The sequence below is a fragment of the Balearica regulorum genome, chromosome 16, assembly GCF_011004875.1.
Source record: "Balearica regulorum gibbericeps isolate bBalReg1 chromosome 16, bBalReg1.pri, whole genome shotgun sequence".
Lineage (NCBI taxonomy): Eukaryota > Metazoa > Chordata > Aves > Gruiformes > Gruidae > Balearica > Balearica regulorum.
The window spans coordinates 1,013,031-1,032,749 of NC_046199.1; the positions used below are offsets into that span (position 1 = coordinate 1,013,031).

The 19,719-nt window shown below is 53.5% G+C and overlaps 1 protein-coding gene and 1 long non-coding RNA gene across 5 annotated transcripts in view; both read right to left on the reverse strand.

The window, feature by feature from the left end:
* The window catches only part of LOC142604117 (uncharacterized), a 108,303-nt gene that overhangs the window by 71,245 nt on the left and 17,339 nt on the right, over positions 1-19,719 (reverse strand). The window lies entirely within an intron of this gene.
* Positions 1-19,719, reverse strand: part of DLGAP4 (DLG associated protein 4) — a 177,288-nt gene that overhangs the window by 66,912 nt on the left and 90,657 nt on the right. For 2 of the 4 annotated variants that reach the window (XM_075768558.1, XM_075768559.1), the window contains exons 3-5: positions 12,611-12,704; positions 1,845-2,887; positions 276-446 (exon numbers count right to left, since the gene is read on the reverse strand). In XM_075768558.1, the coding sequence (XP_075624673.1) occupies positions 276-446; positions 1,845-2,795 (1,122 nt within the window). In that variant the 5' untranslated portion in view covers positions 2,796-2,887; positions 12,611-12,704. Of the gene's footprint in view, positions 1-275; positions 447-1,166; positions 1,221-1,844; positions 2,888-12,610; positions 12,705-19,719 lie in introns of all 4 variants that reach the window. The other 2 variants (XM_075768560.1, XM_075768562.1) reach the window with 2 other exon arrangements.

Below are 19,719 nucleotides of genomic sequence, written 5' to 3' on the forward strand. Positions count from 1 at the left end.
GGGGCAACGACCTTCACGTTGTCTGGACTGGGAGCCTGGGGTCTTGGCTCTGCTGGTGAGATGCTGCCGACTGCGGGGGCTGCCCCAGGTGCTCAGGACGTTCTTCACACCCCAGTGTCCCCCAGCGCCCCTCCAGCCACGCCAACAGCGGCAGCCAGCTGCTCCCTACGCTCCATGTCTGGTGGTGCAGGCTGCTGACCCTGTCCGATGGTCCCAGGAGGGTCAGGGCGGGGAGGGAGCTGGGCAAAAGCTTCCCCTCAAAACAAGATCCCTACCTGGCCGCTGCCTGCGTCGGTCGGCCCGGGGCTGAGGGGCTGGTCCCACCTCCGCGGGGGCTCGCTCGGCTGCAGCGGGGCGGCACCCGTGTCCTCCCAGCCGAGCGGTGGGGCTGCCCAGCTGCTGGCCGGGCTCACGCCACCCAGCTGTGCCCACAGCCCTCCGTCAGGCTGTCGAGAAACGGAGGCTCATTACATGGGTGGGGAATAACGAGCAGGGCAGTCTCGTACCCCCGGCCATGGCCAAACCCCGGGAGGTGAGGGGCTGTGGGGGTCGCATTCAGCGCCTGAGGCTGCCTGCGCTGGGCTCTGCTGCAGCACCCAGAGAGGGAACAGTGCCGGTGGATATTTTGTCTGCAGCTCTTTAACCTCCTAATGCTTAACTGAAAGGAGGGGGGCAAAGAAAAAGAAACCAGGCCGAGAACATTTTTCTGATGACGTTCCTGATGCAGTAAGTCCCTCTGAAATTTGATTTGCAGCTGTGGCCAGCAAGGTATTGGAAGCAGATCATGCTTCAATAATTCATTGCTCTTTAAAGCCTCTAAGCCCGCTGGCCGCAGCCAGGGGAGCCCATGACACCTTTGCATTAAAAAGGATGCTGGAGATTTGCATACATAGACTAGTCCCCTCCTCCCCCCATCCAGGCCTGGCTTATTTATCTTCATTCCTCTCTCTAGGGCATAACCAGGTTTATGTTCTTTAAGTGCCAGTTTTTGAAACTGCCACAGTGACCTGGTGCTCTTGGTGACAGGGGGGTTCAAACCAGCATTAGCCATGCAGGCTTCTGCCATGCAAGCGGGGCAGCCAGCACTGCCCTCCTGCCCCACAGCCCTGCCCTGCGGGCGGGTGAGCAGCAAAGGCAGCCATGCCCTGCAGAGCTGCAGGTCCTACCAGCGCTCCGGGGAAGCTCTGTAGAGCAGGGCTTACTGGGCACGCCGGCACGTCCTTGTGATGCGTGGATATAAGGGGTTAAGCATTAGTTATTACTGGTGACCTTCAGACCGTGGGATGGTGGCGGTGCTTGGCCGGAGGTCAGATAGCTGTGTCCAGGTGGGATATGAGTCGCAGCGTGTCGGCATGCCCAGCTGCCTGGGCACCGAGTGGACACAGCTACATGTGGGCAGCTACGTGTCCTGGCTGCCCAAGAGTCCACCCCACCACAGCACCTGCAGGGTCTGGGTGGGCACTGGGGGCATGTGGGGGTCCTACAGCAAATGGGGATCACAGCAGAGGGTGCTGAGGCTGCGGTGCGGGCACATCACCTCCCGCCCATGCTGCCATGGTCCAGCACAGGGGCTGGGGGATCCTGGGGCAGCGCTGTGGCTGGGGGAGCTGGACTCCATCAGCACCAGGGTCCCCACAGGAGGTGTGGCGGTCTGTCCCCAGGGCCTTGGTGAATTTACCCCCCCCCAAGCCCTCTTCTGGCAATGTGACTTGAGGTGGCAGCTGAACATCTGGAGCTGTTTGATAAGGTCTACTGGGCAATACGGCGCCTACCAAGAGGGTGTCCCCTGTCTTCCTGCACTCTCCCTTCATGGAGCAAGCCATAACCCCCCCTGCTGCACCCACCTGCAGGTAGTGGTAGGCCAAGTCTTGATGGCAGGACTTGGATTTCAGCAAGGCTTTATCGATTGTGGCGGAAGCCTTCTGGCACACTTCCCGGGCATGGCTGAGTGTCAGTGTGGACCAGGAGCCCCTCTTAATGTAGTTGGAGTCATTGTTGATGGGGATATTGGTGCAAGGGGTGACCTTGAGGTCGTTATTGCTCTTGGAGGATTTCAGCATGTGCTCACTGATGGTATTGTAAGCGTGCATGAAATACTTCGGCTGGCTGTGGTCTGGCTGCCGGCCCAGTGTCATGAGGCCCATTGGGTTGCGGTAGCTGCAGGTATCGCTGTCTAAGTTGTCATCTGAGCTCCACCAGCCTGATATGTTGGATCTGGTCCTGCGCTTGGGCTCAGAGGTCTTCGCTCGGTCTTTGCTCTTGCTCCTCCGATTTTGCTTGGGGTCATCCGCCCCCTTCTTGCCGTTCACGTTGCCTTTGGTGGGGCCCTCCAGAGACTGGGACTTGGCGAATAGCTTCTGGACAGAGTGGACAAGGTGCCGGATGCGTCCAGGGCTCTCACTCCGGTGCTTTGCATCACTCCTCTGAAACTGGAGGGTGCTGAAGCCATCTCTGTGGATGGGCAGCTGCTTCTCAAACTGGTCAAGGAGGTTTGCAGGCAGGCGGTTGATTTTAGTGGCTTGGGCATGGCTCGGAAAAGGGTTGTCATCTGGGACCTCGAAGTGGGAGTTGTAATGGATGCGGGGGAAAGTGCTGCTGTTGGAGATCTGGTTGTTGAGTGGAAGGAGACAGTCGCCATGGAGGGTATTCTGGGCTGGGAATCGGGGGTCCATGGTGAAGGAGTCGGTGGGGCTGAGGAGATAAGGGTTCCTGTCCTGTGGGGCATAAAGAGAGTCTTGAGGGGAGTCCAGGTTATCGGAGAGGTGGCGACTTCTGTTATCTCCTAAGCCCTTCATGGTCTCAATGTTTCCTAGAGCATCGCTCAGGGATGGTGTGGCAGAGCCCTTGCAGGAGCGCTGACCCTGCTCCCCCGCTGACTTCCCTGCACCTGGAGGAAGAGGAGAGATGCTCAGAGCCTGCCTAGAACATCTTTGGCAGCCCACTCCTCACCGGGGCATCCTCGTGAGGGCTGTCCCAGCCCTAAAAGCAAATGCCACCAAGGTTAAGGGACGAAGGAGAGAAGCAGGATGGGAGAGAGATGACATGGCAGGAGGGGAAGAGAAGGGGCATGAGACCAGGGGATAGAACAGGGTACAGGAGAGGAGGAGAGGAAGGATTCATTCTTTCTAGCTGCAGTTTAAATGCTTGTGTGTCTCAGTGCTCAACCACAGGCTGCTTAAATAAAGCTGCTGCAATTTTTCTGGTCTCTGCACATGTTTATTTAATAGAGTCCCTTCCCCAGCCAGCGTAACAAAGGCTAACAGGGGTGCTGTCAGCAAATCACTGCCTCTGTCCCATTTGTTCAGGGGGCTGGAGAAAAACCTGCTGTCAAAGAATGCGCCCGGGCCTTGCCTGAGCCAAGGGAAGTCTGGAGCTGAGCATCGTGTCTTCTGCATCACGCTTTGTGTTTCTGTGGTTACTGGATCTCGGAAGGGGGCTGGCAGCCCTGCTCTGTGTGTTGCGTGCCGATGCGCTAATGCGATATGATGTCAAACGTCTCCTCTCCAACAAGCGTCCTGGTTTATGGCATGTTTTACCCCGGAGGAAATTGTTTCAGTAGCTACGATGAGGGCAGAGGTGTTCCTGAACACTCAGAGCCTGACCTGAGAAGCTGTTTGCTGCTCAGTTGATCTTTCCTGCCTTGCTGCATCACTCCTGGGTGAGCTGTGTCACCCTCCGAGCCTGGCCGTCTGTCTCTCACCATGGTCCTCCTCTGCCACAGTGAGGGGCTGAGGCTGCTCATCTGTGGCCTGTTTGGCAGGTACAAGCATCCCTGCGAGGTGGGGGGTGGGTGGGGGCAGCCACACATGGAGGGTCCCCTTAGGGCAGGGGAGCTCCTCACTGAAGGTTTCTCTGGTGCACTTTTACCCTGTCCTGCTCAGCTCGGAAGGATCCTCATCTGCACTGGGTTATACAGAAAAAAAAAAAAAGACGGACTTTCTGGGGCTGCTTGAAGAAAATCAGTGAACATATAGATGAGTTGAGTTGTCAGTCGATGAGTTCATTTTCCATACTTAAAGCCTGTTTGAAATCATGTAATGTATAAACTAATTCTTATTTCCTAGTCTAGTTTAGTTTCTTACTTCATTTTTGTTTTAGTTTGAATGTGGCTTAAAGGCAATTAGCAAACACTGAAGCATCCTACAGGTGTAAAAATCCAGAGACTGAGATCCTAGACTACCTTTTCAAAATCCAGGACCCCAAAACATGCACACATCATTGAACATCTGCTCCTTGGTAAGATGAAGGGGCTGCTCTGGGAGCTGGGATGACAAGGATCTGTGCAGAAGAGCCATTTTCCAGCACTGAGATGATCCAATGTTCCCCAACAGGCACCTGGAAGGGCAAATAGTGCCTGGACCCTCAGAGCCTCCGGTGAGTTTGTGAGAAAGAAAACCATCATTTGCTTGTTCCTAGAGAACAAGTAGGATAATGGTGTGTCCCTGTGAGAAGCAGAGCTGGTAGTCTGGGGTCCTGGGTTCTCCTTGTTCAGCCACAAATCTGACTGTGGTCTCCCCGAGGAGCCTGTCCTGCATGCAGTCTGGTCAGCAACAGCAGCTAGGACCGAACTGGTGCAGGGAGCGGAGTCAGCAATCGCTGAAGGGTGACAGGGATTGACAGACTCACTTTCCTTCCTCACACAGGGAAAAATGTATTAATAATGAAAAGCAGCTGGGGTTTTAAATAATTGTTTGGAAGCACAGGAAAAAGAAGTCCAATGTATTCCATAGCTTGATGGGTTTTAAAAAGTCTCCATCTAACTCTGTTGCGCCCAGTGGGTTGGCAAAGCAAAGACTGCCTTTTTAAAGCAGTGGTTTGCGGACGGCAGGTCCCTACCCAGCTCTGACACGGAGACTCCCACTCCCCGTCCTGTGATCCCGCTCCAGGGGGGGTCCTGCCAGCCGCCCTGCCGTGAACTCAACCACGTGCACTTCCAGACATTGCCAGCTTCCCCCCCCAGCACTCATGTGAACCTGCACGGCTCTTGTCCCCAGGGGATCCTGTGGCCCCACACAGGGACAGCTCTGTCCTGGCCACCTCTCCTGAAACCCACCTGAAGCTGTATGGCCCCATGGGGTGGGTCCTCTTGAAGTGCTGCTGACCCGGGCCCTGCGGCTGGTCCAGCTGCCTTCACCTATAACTTGGTGCCCTGCCACGTGGCCTGGGCTTTGGTGGTGTGGGAGACATGACTCGGCCCTCAGGCTTCTCCACCACACAGACAGTGCCCATGTGTTTTGGGGATGAGGACACGGCTGTTATCTCGGCCTGAGCTGGGGGAACTTTGATACCAAACCTGCCCTTCTTCCCAAAACACCCAACACGATGTTAGCCTTGGCTGCTGTTCAGCTACTTGTGGTCCCTGCGGGTGCCATCCTTTTCCAGTTGTGCTCTTCAGCAGCTAGGTGCACCAGCCTCTCTGCAGTCCCTCGCCCATGGGACAGCACCCACGTGAGCTGGTGGAGCAGCAGTGGGTACTGGCTGGAGAAGTGCCACAGCAGAGAGTCTTGTGGATGTGCCAGGGAGCGCTGCTCCTGCTTTGTGCAAGCTGGCATCAGTGCAGTGGTTAAAGACCGATGACAAAAAGCCCCAGGAGATGTTCTCAAAGGAGATCCTCTGGACAGAAGAGAAGGATGAGGCTCCAGACTGAGCCATCCGTCTGGTCCTTTAAATTCCAGATGGCCATGAATGGGCAAGCTCAACCCTGCCCGACTTGGAGGGGAAGCCCTGAAGGTAGTGGGGAACCCAAATCCTCCCTGAATGCCACCCTGATCTGCCCAGGCTCAGCTCTGCCTGCCGTGGCCTCTTTCTCCCTTCCTTCCGTGCCCCAGCTCAGGGCTCCCAGCAAGGTCCTTTGCTCAGGCTCAGTGGCCCGAGGCGATCATGGCTCTGATGGACGCTGTGCTTCTCCTGTCACATTACGCTACAGGAGTCAGACAGTCCCTAAGGAGACAACACAGCCCTGATTTGGTTATAATGCGATGTCTCTGGATATTGATAGTAAATACATCTTTTCCTACAAAGGGCAATCAATATTTGAAGCAGAAAACTCCCAGGCGCTCCTGAGATTTCAGCCCTGTGACTGCTTCGCCATGAAGCACATCAGCATCTCTGCTTTTGTGTTCACTGGGCTCCAGAATAAAGTAAAACTGCCTTAGGACTCAAAATAAATAGGGAAATGAAGTTAAATAAATGAAATGGAAAAAAAATTATGAAATGCTATGAAAACCTGGCTTGCAAGGGGAGAGTGGGGCCGGGGGCTGGACGGCCTCAGGACAGCTCAAGCAGCAGAAGGGCCGGGAGCAGCGACTGAGGAGACAAGCGAGAAGGGAGGAAAAGTGAAGTTGGGGGGGCTGGAGGGGTGTGAACAGAAGGGATGGGAAGACAGGGAGCAGGGGAGGGCAGGGAGCTCCCTCTCTCCCAGGCTGGTATGCTCTTGCAAGGGCGGCCGCTCACTTCGATATGGCAGATAGTTTATTGCTCCTTTTTCCTCCTGTGTGTGGGGAGCCAGCCTTGCTGCTGGGCATGTGTGGGGCCAGGGCTGGTGGGGCAGTCAGGACTCCCCCAGCCCCTGGTGCCCACCATGCTGTGTTTGCTGCATCCTCTGGGAGCTGGTTTCCCTTTAAGACGGATTAAAGTGTTTTCATTGCATTTCAATTACTCTCTGCAATCCTTGGCACTTTCTTGATACATGGAGTCAGGGAAGGGAAAAACCCAACAAGCCTCTTCCCTGCCATCTTTTTAATTTGGAACAATGAAAAAGCTTGAACTTAAATCCCAAATCCATGATCCTGCAGCTCACAAACTGGGCAAGGGCTGTCTCCCAGGACAGCTGCCTGCTGCCCCTGCTGTGCCCCTCCACCTCGAGTCAGCAAGGAGGTGGATGGCCCCCGACCACAGGGAGGGCACCCAGAGGGGTCGGCAGGAGAAGACTCTGGTTAGCAGACGGTCATAGCAGTGGCTGCCAGGTCGTGGAAAGGATGCATCCCTGAGCCCAGGGGAAGGGGCTGATTTTGCTGCATGGCCCCATTACCTTCCTTCCCCTCAGCTTGTGCTTTTTCGGGGTTGCCCTTCCTCTTCCCAATGGCTTTGCTGATGCTCGGAGGTCTCTGAGGTGCAGCGCATGACCTGACCTGATTTATGGCAGTTTTGTGTGTCCCAAACCACTCCGAGCCCCAGCTGGAGCCAGCTTCCTCTCAGGCACGGTTTACAACAGCGGCACTGGAGCTGCCCGTTTGCGGGCTCAGACCAGCTGCACAGAACTCAGGTACGGCAGCACTTTCTGCGAAATATGTCTGCAGCTCCAGACACCGAGCAGGGTATGAAATCTTAAATCATGCAGGAGATGATGGCCTTGCCTGAAGAAGCTTCCTGCTCAGCAGGGACTCCTCTCCTCCCCTGGCTGAGCGTTGCCAATGTTTCCCTCCTGTAGGACCCACAGCTGCTGCGCTTGTCTACTGTGAGTGGGAGATGGGGCCGGTCCAGGGGCTGCCGAAGCTGGTGGGAGATGGTTCACTCCAGGAAGACTGAATCACATCTTCATTGTGAGCTGAAAAGCCTCCCTTATAAGAGATACTTCAATGAGTGCAAGTATTTGCCTGCCTTTCCCTTTTTAACAGCAAAGAGATTAGGCTGGCCTAAACTCTGGGCAGAGCAAGAGGTAATGGAAAGGAACTGGACGGAGGAGACAGCTGCAATGCAGTGTAGATACTAGCAAAGCAGTGATTTTTCTAGCATTCTGTCCTGTCCTCACTCTCACGTGCCGGCCCAGCTCATGGCTGTCCAGCCAGCCAGCCACCCAGCCAGGCAGTGTTTGGTGAGTCTTTGAAATTATGGTTTGTAACTCCTGGTAGAAAGTGTGAGTGAGAAGTCTGTCAAAATGTCACCCAGGGCAGCACCAGGGTGCTGAGCTCTCCTGGAGATGTCTGTCTGTCTTTGCTATCCTATAAAGCTCTGAAGTTTCTACTATCCATCTAGGATCTCTCTGCTGGCAGCTCCAGGCTGTGATGTCTTGTCCCGTCCACCCTGCACGTGGAGAACAGATCTCCTTCCTCCTTTCCACCCTTGGAGACTAGCTCCATGTCCCCTTGGAGGTGCTTCACCAGGCTATGCACTGTGTCCTCGAGAGCATGGCTGCCCAGGAGACACTGGCCACGGGTCCGTCCCCACCTCTCCACAGGGACATGGCGAGGGCAGCAGCCCGAGTACCACTGCTCCACAGGGGCTGCTCCTTGCCTGTTCTGAACAGGCTCGAGCCCCAAGACACAAATTGATGAAGCCTGGGAGGCCCCTGTGCTTGTGAGAGGGCAGAGCACCTCCTGCAAGCCAGCCACGTGAGGGACCACCGCCTTTGATCAGCTTCTGTGCTGGGGCTCTGCACCACAAGGAACTTGGGCAAACCAGCTGCCACTGCCCACCATGCCTCCATTTTAACTTTTGGGAGGAGGTGAGTTTCCCTGAGAAACGACCCTTTTTCTCATCTCTTTGGGTTCCTACGGGCCAAATTCCCAATTTAAATTCTGCAAACCCACCTTAAAACAGCTTATACTGAGGGCGTGGAGAAGCCAGGGCAGAGGACAATGCAAACCCCTCTCTCAGCGAGGAGGAAATGCAGTACCTTCCTCTGCCAGCCTCACGACGCTGCTCTGTTTCCAGGATTTCACTTGGCAATTAGCTGCTGTTTTCCAGCCTGACGCACGGCAGAGGCAGCTGGTGCTGGGGGTCACCAGGCAGGGCTTGCTCCTTCTCCCCAAGCCTGGGAGGGCACAGGGAGCTCTGAGAACACCCTGATGTTTACCTGGACTTCTGTTCCTTGTGCGTGCGTGTTGGGACTGTAGCACGAGGGCAAACACGTCTCTGTGGCTGTGGATTGTGTGTGCGTTTGTGTGCTGTTGCCAGTGCTGGGCATGGTGGAGACCCTGGTGCAGGGGATCAGGCTTGCCCTGCCAGGCACTGGAGGTGGCCAAGAGGGAGGTCAGCCCTACCTCTGCAGCTTTTCTGGTGCGAGGGACTGCAGTCTGCATGTGGGTGCTTCTGCAGAAACCGGGGAGCTGCAAGCACTGGCCTGGTGGCTGCGTTCCACCTCCCACGGCCGGCAGCGGGTGCAGGCTCTGTGCTGCCTCCCTCCCTGTTCCATGCCCCTGGCACACATCTTCCATGCAAGAAGTCCATGAGCTCTCTCTCCCTGGCTGCCCTCCTCTGCAAACACAGACCCTGACTGAGCGGAGCCTGGATACAGAAACGGGCACTTGAAGAGCTCTTCTCCCCAAAATTGCAGCTGAAAGCATCGTTTCTCCCTTCCCTTGTGACCTTCTCCTCTTTGGCTCCCCCTCACAGCTTAGCCATAGATTTCCTGCTATTCCCATCAGCAGAGCTTTCCAGCAGCTTCTAAGTTTGTTCCTTGTGGAAACACCAAAGCTGCTGCGCCACATTACGTGTCAGGCCAGGGGCCTTCGTCCTTGCTAAGTGGAGGGAGGAACCTCTCACCTCCCAGGAGAGCTCCTAACCTCTGTCATGTCCCACCTAAAGAACATAATGCACCACAAAACCACTGCACCAGTGCAAAGCACCAGGCACCAGAGATGCAGCCAGACCTTGGTCCAGGTGGTGCCAGGAAGAAGCCAGAGACCCTCTCGCCAGGCTTCTTGGCTGGCATTTATACAACAGTCATGGGCTTGTTTGGGTTGGAAAGCATCTCTTGAGATCATAACCTTCAAAGTGGGGTTAGCCTGAACAGAACTAGTTGGGGAAGGACATGTACTACAGAGGCAGGGCTGGCCATAAAGGGCCATGGGGCCATTCTGGTGCAGCTCAGAAGAGGCAGGTAGAAGCAGCAGGAGAAGCAGCAGCCTGTCAAATGGGACTGCTGAGGGCACAAGTTCCCCAGAAGGAAGAACCCCCTGTCCTGATGGGGCTGCAGGCACCCTTTGGAGTCAACTAGTCCTGCCCTGTGCTGATCAGCTCTGCCAGGGTTCCACGTACCATAATCTCCCACGTAAACCTCAGCCCAGCCATCCAAGCTGGCTGCAAACACATGGGTGGCTTTTATATATAGAAACCTGGCAGCATGCTAATAACTAGCTAGATAAGGAATAAATGATTCGCAACCTGCAGAAGAAAAATGACTCCCTTCACCCTGCCGCAAGAAGCTTAAAAAATTGTATGCTGTGGTGTAGGTGACGTCGGTCTGCCTACACGCATGAATTCAAATGTTCCCCGAATTAGCAGGAACACTTCATGTGGCATTCAGCGAGGGGGGCCGCCGGCTTCCAGGGCGTTGCATTAATGATGATTCAAAGAGTTCAGAATCTAATCGGAGGGGATAAAAATAGCCAGCTTCTACTTAGAACAATTCATTATACAACAGACTTTCCTCCAGCCTCCTTCTGCTGCTCGCTTCTCCCTGGGAAGTTTCCCACTGCTGCTGGGCAGCTTTGTCCCCGGGGCAGAGCGGGGACTGAGGTCTGAGCAGCAGGCAACGCTGCCTGTCCTGGGCTGCTGACAAGAGCTTAAGCCAGGGTCTCCTGAGGAGCACCCATGGCGTTAATGTCTGGACTTTCCCACTGAGATGTGTGGTGGCATCACCAGGAGAACCGAGGTGCACCTGTCCTTTGCCCCTCGCTCTACACACAGCGATGGATGGGAGACAGGGGCTTCCAGGAGTGTGCCTCATCTACCTCCAAACTGCTTTACGGGGGCCAGCCTGCCCGTTGCCTGAAGGTGTCCCAACGGACTTGCCCAGCCCATCTATAAATCCAACTTCCAGGCAGCTAATGCTAGATGAAGCAAATCCCAGCACAGGCTGCGTTGGCGTATGAGCTCAAGGAAGTGCGCAGCACTGATTTCTTGATGCTGAATCCCATGACACCAGTGGAAGGATCTCCTCACATTTCACTTCACGTCTGAATAAGTGGTTTGTGCCTTTTTAATGAGGAATCTGCATACAGCTCCTGAGGCCTCATGGTAGCTGAATAGTGCCCAGCAGCCCTGGGAGCCTTGGTGCATGCCTGTGGTCTCCTGCTTGTTCTCCAGGCAAAGGGACATCTCTGCTGGGACTGCCTGCTGATGCCCACTGGAGTGATGGGGAGGGTCAGACTGCAGCCATCCAAAAAAAGACAATAATTTTTCTTCCTTATATGCTCTAGTTACTACTATTTTTTTTTTTTTTTTTTTTGGTAGCAGCACAACCCAATGCTGTGAAAATCAATGGCTGCAATATGACAAATATTTTTGACTTCAGGTATCAACTAAGCTGGAGGAGCAGATGAACTCTTGAGAGAGACAGAGAACTTATTTTCATGTAAATGTCACTGGTAATATAATCAACTCTCAAGGGAACAAAACCCTAGAAACTTTACAACCTATTTGTCTGTCCCTAAATAGAAGTTTCTCCAAGCTCTTCAGAAGATGGGATCTGGTCTGAAGAAGGAAATGCAAAGCATTAAGTAGGTGAAATGAGACAAATAAAGGCAAGATAAGAAAGGGAGAGTTTTCGGGAAGAAAGCAGGAGAGCTGATGAGATGGAGTGGAAGGACCAGGACAGTGAGCAAGGGTCACTGTCTTTTGAAACCTACCTGCAGTCTCTGCTCTCTTACAGGGCACTCGGGGCACATGCTGGTAACAACATGGTGCATGTTCCAGCTTGTCTGGAAGAGCAGCTAATGAGACCATTGGGGACCAAAATGGATTTGTTCTGGTCAGTGCTGTTCAAGAGAGCTGCAGGGTTGTGTGTGCATTTGCAAAGCCCTCCATGGAGCAAGCAGAGGATGAAAAGCACTTAACCCAGCTGTCCTCGACCTTACTTATGCTGCGACATCCCAGCGATGGAGGTTGTCCACATTTGCGCTGAAAACTTGTGACACAGAAGAAGGCAGGCCACTCTGCTTGGCCTTCTGTGCCACTACCCTGCCCCAAACTGCCAGCTGGACCCTCCTGTCTCACTGTGCTACCGGAGCAAGCAGCAGCCCCCGGACGGGGGACCAAGAACAAGCAGCTGGGGATAGCTGAGGGTAGGGACACGCTCTTCGCCCTGTGTGTTTGAGGTAGGGTGCTCCGAATGGTGATGGCTGTTGCTGCTGCACCACCAGGTCTCTGCAGCTTTGCAAGGATGTTGCTTTGCTCCAGGGCAGACGTTCCTGTTGCCTTAAATGTCCAGATGAAGGTAGGTGGGGCCCTGCCTGCATTTGGGATGCGGGATGGAGATGCTCTCTGGCAGTGGGGTTCCTGGGGCAAGGGGAAGCAGGTGGGGAAGAACCAGCAGCTCCCTCTGCCATTCTTCCCAGAGAAGAGACTGAGACTCGTCTGCAGCCTCCTGTGTGCTCAAAGCTGCAGGAGCACTTCCTTTGTCTCAAACTAGGTCAGCGCGGAGGCGTGACGTTACTATAGCAATCGGTTTTAGATTTCATAACTTTATTTTAGTGATGGGCGTGTTGCAGGATTCACTACTAGCTGGAGGGAGGGTTGTCATTGAAACACTCTCCCCAGGTCCCCTTCCCCAGCCTCCCTCTCCCTCCTGCTCTGCTGCCCCTCGTACCACGAGCACACAGCTATGTCTATCCATCCAGCCCCCCCACCTTCTGAAGAGCCCCAGAGTCATCCCTGGGCCATACTGTACCTCTCACAGCTTGCTGGGCTTGGGGACTAGGGCAGATTCAGCATCCTGTGCACCTTGCGTCCCTCTGGGCTCCAGAGCTGTCCCTCATGAAGACCTGCCAGGCAGAGAGAAAAGGGAAAATGTCCTCAGGTCACAAAGAGTAGAGTGGCGTCTTCCTGCCAAACGTCCCAGGCCATAACCCTGACGCAGTAACAACACAACAACTCTGACTGACACCCAGGTTGTCTCATTAAGTCCTAGCAAAAGCGTAAGGCAAATGTGACAAAGCATCCCATGTAGAGGCAGAGGTGATATCCATAGGAGGGGAGAAGATGGGGAGGTGGGTCCCATGTCCCTCTGCATTGCACGCAGACTGAAAGGACAGACTGGAAATCAGCTGGGCGGGAGAACAGGCAACATGCCCAGGCTCCTTGCCTGGGGACACAGGGCTGGGGTGAGCCCCGTTATGGGAAAGTGCTCTTTGGCTTTCCTTCCCCTGTTTCTTTGTCATGAAATAATCCCTCAAGGAACCCCCTTGCTGCCCATGGCTGTATCTGTGTTTCTTGGCCATGCCGGGAGCACACCGTACTGAGCAGGGGTGGTTCTGCGACCCTCCGTGCCTCATCTTCTGGGCTGCTGGCTTTGCTCTGAGCCCTGGGAGAACAGGGTCTGGTAAGGCAGGAGGACAATCCTGGGGATAAACCCCCTGACTGGGGTAGCAGATGGCAGCCAGTTACCCTCGGTGTGTCCTAGCTATACACCTGCCAAAATCTGCGTCTTGCTCTCACCTACCAATGCCGCTCCTTAAACTTTTGCTTGAGCAGCTCACACTGTAAATCTCTTCTGCCTGGTCAGTAGGTGCTACTGTACTGCAGCTAACATGTTGTGCTCCTTTCTTCAGGGTCATTCACCGTCACCTATACTGCAAACAACTGAGAAAAATGCTTCCTGTATGAAAAGTAAAGTAAATAAATACAGGGAAAAAAACCCCAGTGTTTCTTAATGTCCTCAAAAACCTACACATCACAACAGAGAACACAGCCTGAATGATTTTATCAGTGAGATTAAGTATTATTTGGGGTTTACGTCAATTAATTTCTTAGACTTGTGTGCATGTGTGTGTGTTTTCTCTTCCGCACTGAGGAGATGCAGGCACGGTGCTGGGACAATCTGGGGAGTTCAGCCTTTGCTCCTGAGAAGTAAGGGATAGCAATGGCATGGTAGCTCAAAGCGAAGAGTCAGCCTTCCTATGACAGTATTTTTTTTTCATTCCCTTCTGGGTCTTGAGAAGACCTGCCTAGAGCTCAAGGGGGCTTTAAAAAAGGCAAACAACAGTTTCTTGACTGGGAGGATGTATGGAAGACTCGGACAAGGATATAAAAATTTTTTCTAGGAAAGCTGGATCTGAGTGGGGGGGTTTGATTCCCTCTCTGGTGAAGCAGAGGAAGACCAAACCTGTGCCCTAGTGCCAGTGCTAAGACAGCAGCTCTTTGTCCCCAGAAAGGAGAGATGGGCACTGCAGGGCTGTGTTGGTTTTGCGTGGCAAGGTTTTGGTAGCGGGGGGGGCTACAGGGGTGGCTTCTGTGAGAAGCTGCTAGAAGCTTCCCCTGTGTCTGACAGAGCCAATGCCAGCCGGCTCCAAGATGGACCCGCTGCTGGCCAAGGCCAAGCCAATCAGCGCCTCTGGGATAACATAGTTAAGAAAGAGAAGAACAGTTAGAGAGAGCTTTTGCAGCCAGAGAGAGGAGTGAGAAGATGTAAGAAACTCTGCAGACACCCAGGTCAGTGCAGAAGGAGGGGCAGGAGGTGCTCCAGACACCGGAGCAGAGATCCCCCTGCAGCCCCTGGTGAAGACCATGGTGAGGCAGGCTGTCCCCCTGCAGCCCATGGAGGGAGGATGAGGGGGTGTAGAGATTCCACCTGCAGCCTGTGGAGGACCCCACGCCGGAGCAGGTGGAGGCACCCGAAGGAGGCTGTGACCCTGTGGGAAGCCCACGCTGGAGCAAGCTCCTGGCAGGACCTGTGGATCCGTGGAGAGAGGAGCCCAGGACGGAGCAGGTTTGCTGACAGGACTTGTGACCCCATGGGGGACCCACGCTGGAGCAGTCTGCTCCTGAAGGTCTGCACCCTGTGGGAGAGACCCGCGCTGGAGCAGTTTGTGAAGGACTGTAGCCCGTGGGAAGGACTCACGTTGGAGAAGTTCGTGAAGGACTGTCTCCCGTGAGAGGGAGACTCCATGCTGGAGCAGGGGAACGATGAGAGGAGTCCTCTCCCTGAGGATGAAGAAGCAGCAGAAACACCGTGTGATGAACTGACCGTAACCCCCACTCCCCGTCCCCCTGTGCTGCTGAGGGGGGCGGAGGTTGAAGCCGGGAGTGAAGTTGAGCCCGGGAGGATGGGAGGGGTGGGGGGAGGTGTTTTAAGATTTGGTTTTATTTCTCATTCCTCTACTCTGTTTTGCTTGGTAATAAATTAGATAAATTCCCTCTCTAAGTTCAGTCTGTTTTGCTCGTGATGAGAATTAGCGAATGATCTCTCCCTGTCCTTATCTCGACCCATAAGTTTCTTTCGTTGTACCTTTTCTCCCCTGTCTAATGAAGGAGAAGAGTGCTCTGGTGGGCACCTGGCCCCCAGCCAGGGTCAACCCATCACAAGGGCCCATGAGATCCTGCTCTCTCACCCTGCCACCACCCAGCAAGAGGGGTTTTCTCCCCAGGTTAACTCATGCCTGAGAGAGGGTCTTTACAGACCTCCCAGGTACAACATATGCCTGGGTTATGACAGAGGCACCATGTTTCCTTCCAAACATGCTCAACAGTCCTCTTTATCATCTGTCCCAAGGAAGCAAAGACTAGATAGATGGACAGATACAGTGCAGGTAGAGAATAAGAGGACTTGGTGTTCAAGAAGCATTCAGAGACTCTCATGATGGATATCCCAACAGACAAAAGAATAGAAAACCTGGAAAGATCAGAAGCCTGCCCTCCTAAATCCGGTACAAACCCTCTTCACATTCCCACTAGGTCTGTACCACTCGAACCCCGACCGTGTGGAGGAAATGGTTAAAGGAAAGGCACACGCCCTGGGCAAGCCAAGCAGGAGGCGATTGTTGTTTAGACAGGGCAGTCACGTATGCCTGAGAGCTCACCTGTCTTCTACACCAAAACACTTGTTTTTTGATTTTCTTGCTGCTGATGAGTACTCAGCTGTGAAAACCAGAGACAGATGCTCTATCCAGCAGGTACATGCTTCCACCTAACCAAGGAGGCCTCTGTTTTGGAGGCATCAGCTCTTGAAGACAAGGGACAATTCCACATCCTCAGAGATGTCAATGAGGTTGCAGGTTGCTGCCAATATGCCACTGCTCCCAGCACTAAATATAACACCGTGTGAATGTGACGAGACTAGGTATGGTGAGTCTGGGTGCTGCAGATGGCCATGCAGCAGTAATTGCATTGACACCATCCAACCCCTTCACAGCTCTCTCCATGTGAAAAGTGAATTACAGCTACTAGTGAGTTGAGTTAGGTTTGAGCCAGTAATCCAGACATGTAGAGTCTGCAGTAGCCACTAGCACAGCCAGTATCTATGGCCAGTGCTACCTACAGCCATCCACAGCACCAGCATCCATCTGCCCAGTATCCAGCAGCAAAGCTATTGCTCTCCTGCTCTAATGCAACCAGTGCTGTCATGTGGGATAATACTATCTGTCACTACAACCACTAAGGTCCATTGTGAAAGCCATCAGCATCTGCTAGCAATGCTCTCAGAATCCCTCCTGGGTGCACAAGTGTCCACCACTCATGCCCAGCACCTCTATCACCACCAGCAGCTACCTGTGCTGGAAGTACCTATTCTGTACTGCCATCACCCACCACGTCTGGGTCTGTCACCAGCGCTCTCGTGGTATCCCAGAGAGGATATCTAGGAAGGGTGCCCACCCTGGGACCCCTGGGCACAGAGTGACTCCGATGGGTGGGAGGAGCAGTGCCTGGGCTCCAGGCCTCCACTCGCCCAGCAGATTTCTCAAAATAAAAAATGCCATTGAAGCTCTGGAGGAAGAAACATTTTTGTCTGTAATACTGCTTTTGTCTTTGCATGTTACTGTTGCACTGAGAAAGCAGTGCTATAATTACCTTTAATTAATATCAGCATCAACGCCCCAAGGAAATGCAAATGAACAATTGTGCCACCAGCACAATTACATTACGTTAACTACCAGCAATCCACCTCCATCATCCCCCTCTTTCTCCCATTCTCAGGAGCAGCTCTCTCACGTCATGGCTGCTGCTGCGTGGAAGAGGTGGGATTGGAGATGATGTGTGGAAGGACACACACTGCCATGAGAGGTGGTGTAACCTCCAGCTAGTGGATTGCAGTCCAAGGGGAATGGTGGGGCGCCGGGGGCAAGCTGGGGTCCCTGAGCTTCCAGGCAATGAAGGCACAGGATGCTGGAGGAAGCTTCCAATGGTCCTTCCAGGGTGGTCTGCATGCTCCCATGCTGTTGTTTGCTCAGGGCTGCCCTGCTGATGAACTGATGTCCATTCCCTGTGTGATTCAAGACACTTTTGGTGACCTAGGGCCTCAGATGTTCTGCAGCCAAACCCCCCTGGAGAATCAGCTCATGATTATTGTTCCTCTGAGCTTTTGTCTGGGAGAAGAGGGTCACAACCAGCCCTTCTGTAACCCATGTGGTTCTGTTGGACTTGAAGCGTGGCTGGAGAACACCTTGAAGAGACTGATCTGGCGTTCATGATCCCTGGTATCGCCACCTCAGAGATGACTGCAGCTAAATGACAGGAAGAGGCAACTCTGAGTAAAGGGTCCTATTGCCTGCTGGGCAACTCCGGACGAAGTTGATGAGGGTTTCAGTAAGACTGACAGCGGGCTCGCACAGCAGCACGACATGAAGGGCAGGATGATCTTTCCCTTCCAACCAGCCGCTCCTGGGGCCACACTGGTGTGGCCATAACCTGAGCAGTGCAAGACAAGCAAAGCGCTTGTGGTAGGCATTCCTGGGAAGGTGCAGATGGTGCTGGGATTTAATTTTAGGGAAAATACCATGAAATGTTACAGGCTTAAAAAGCAGCATTTTGGGCTGGGTCTGTGTGAGAAAGGAAGGTCCCTTCCTGGTCTGTGCCTCACCTCCCGCTGCAGGGACTTTCTGCTTCTCTTCCAAACTTGAAAGAGCCTCAGCAAACTGCCTGTGTCTGCTTCTTGTTAAACCTGAGAAGAAATGAAGACCTCATGTCAGGGAACCAGCAAGGTGACCTGCCTGTGCTTCTCTATTTCACAGCTGGCCCCATGCCAGATCCGGAATATGGGAGAAAGGCTACGAGCCCGAGTGAAGATCCTGCGAGCATAGCAGGGATGTCTGCAGGGATGGAGGGGATGAGCAGGTCCAGCACAGGGGCAGTTAGAAATGGGTGAGGAGCACAGCCAAGCACACAGGCTCCCGGGGATGGCAAGCGCTATTGAAAATGCAGTGCTCCTCTCCTCCTCCTCTCATCCCTAACTTGAGTTCCTTCTAATACTTAGATTTAGAGACTATAAGTTCAGGTACAGTCATTACAAACCTCTGGCCTGCTCTCCTTTATGAAATAGGCCATAGCATCATTCTGTGCAAATCCAGCAACAGAAATAATGAAAATAAATATATGTGTGGTCTTGTACCTCTAATCCCATAACCATGTCTCTGGATAAAACAAATTCATTGAGCTCCTTTGGGTCTCCCAGAAAGAATTAAATTTCGTATGAAGCATGCTTGGGGCCTGATTCGAGTGCTATCATCGCCTCACATTCAAGAAAGGGAAAAAGGATGCTGTGGAGAGAGTGGAGAGCACAGATGAGATATGGCTGTTCCTAAGTGAAGAGATTTGTATTAAGATTCTTCTGAAGGAGGTATGAGTGGAAAAATATGTGTGTGAAAGCACCAGAGGAAACAATCGAGCAAAGTGGGAAGAATGGCAAAATCCATCTGAACCGTGAGGAACATGTTCCTCTCTCGGAGCTCAGAAGGCTGGTGCTCTGCAAAGGTCCCCGCAGAGATGACTTGTCAGCAGAAGAGTTCAGGTCATGGGAGGAGGGAAACAAGGTTACAGCACATTGCATGTGCTGTTCCTCTTCCTGCTCTCCCAACAGGAAGGCACCCCGAACACAAAGACAATGACACTAATCTTGCCTAAGATTTATGGAAGCTGAAATAAGCAAGAGGCTGAGGCAAACGATCCACCCATCGTGACCATTCACTCCTAGATGGTGTAAAAGACCAATCCCAAACCCACATCATTGTCACTTAAGAGGAACCTCAGACACAGAGTGGGGATCTTACAGCAGTGCTCCTCTTCTTTAATTTTGTACACAGGTGAACCTGACAAGACCTCCTGGACATAAGGCTTGGAGCTTGTGAGTACACGAAGGAGAAGTGTTGTTTCATTAATTTACTAAATAAACACACAGACAACTAGGGTCTGCTCTACCTGACTAGAGATCGAAGCTTGACCAGGCCAGCAGCACTGGAGAGAAGAGGAGAGGACATAATTCCCTGTGGGTGGAGGTTACCAATTCTTAGCACGGGAACAGCATCTCTGAGGTTCCAGTGGAGGAACGGGAGACAGACCTGGGTGGAGCAGAACTGAGCCTCTCTAGTCCAGGCAGTGAGATAATCACGCCCACAGTGACACCCAGCAGGGAAGATGGATGGTCCTACTCAGGGATCCCGCTGACCAGTGGGGTGGCACATTCCCTCTCCAGGGCCCTGATACACTGGGCGTCCACGAGGCTGGTTAGCCTGTAATCGTTGAGGAGGGATTCATTAATCCACACTAATGATGCCGCTCACAGGCAAGAGATGCTGAGCGTGCAGAGTGCAGTGGTGGGGCAGGGCATGCTGGAGCATCTGCGTGCCTCTGCAGGGAGGGTCCTTCAGCAGTGCCCAGCTGGCAGTGTGAGGGTGTGAGCTGGCAGGGTCTGGTGTGGTACAGTGGTCCAGGAGATGCTATTCATGATGGAAGACCTTCCTCTGAGGGCACGGGGAGCAAGGAGGGTGTGGGACAGACCCAGTAGAATAGGAAACACTGAAGGAAAATCCCAGACTGGTCGGGGTTGGAAGGGACCTCTGGAGATCATCT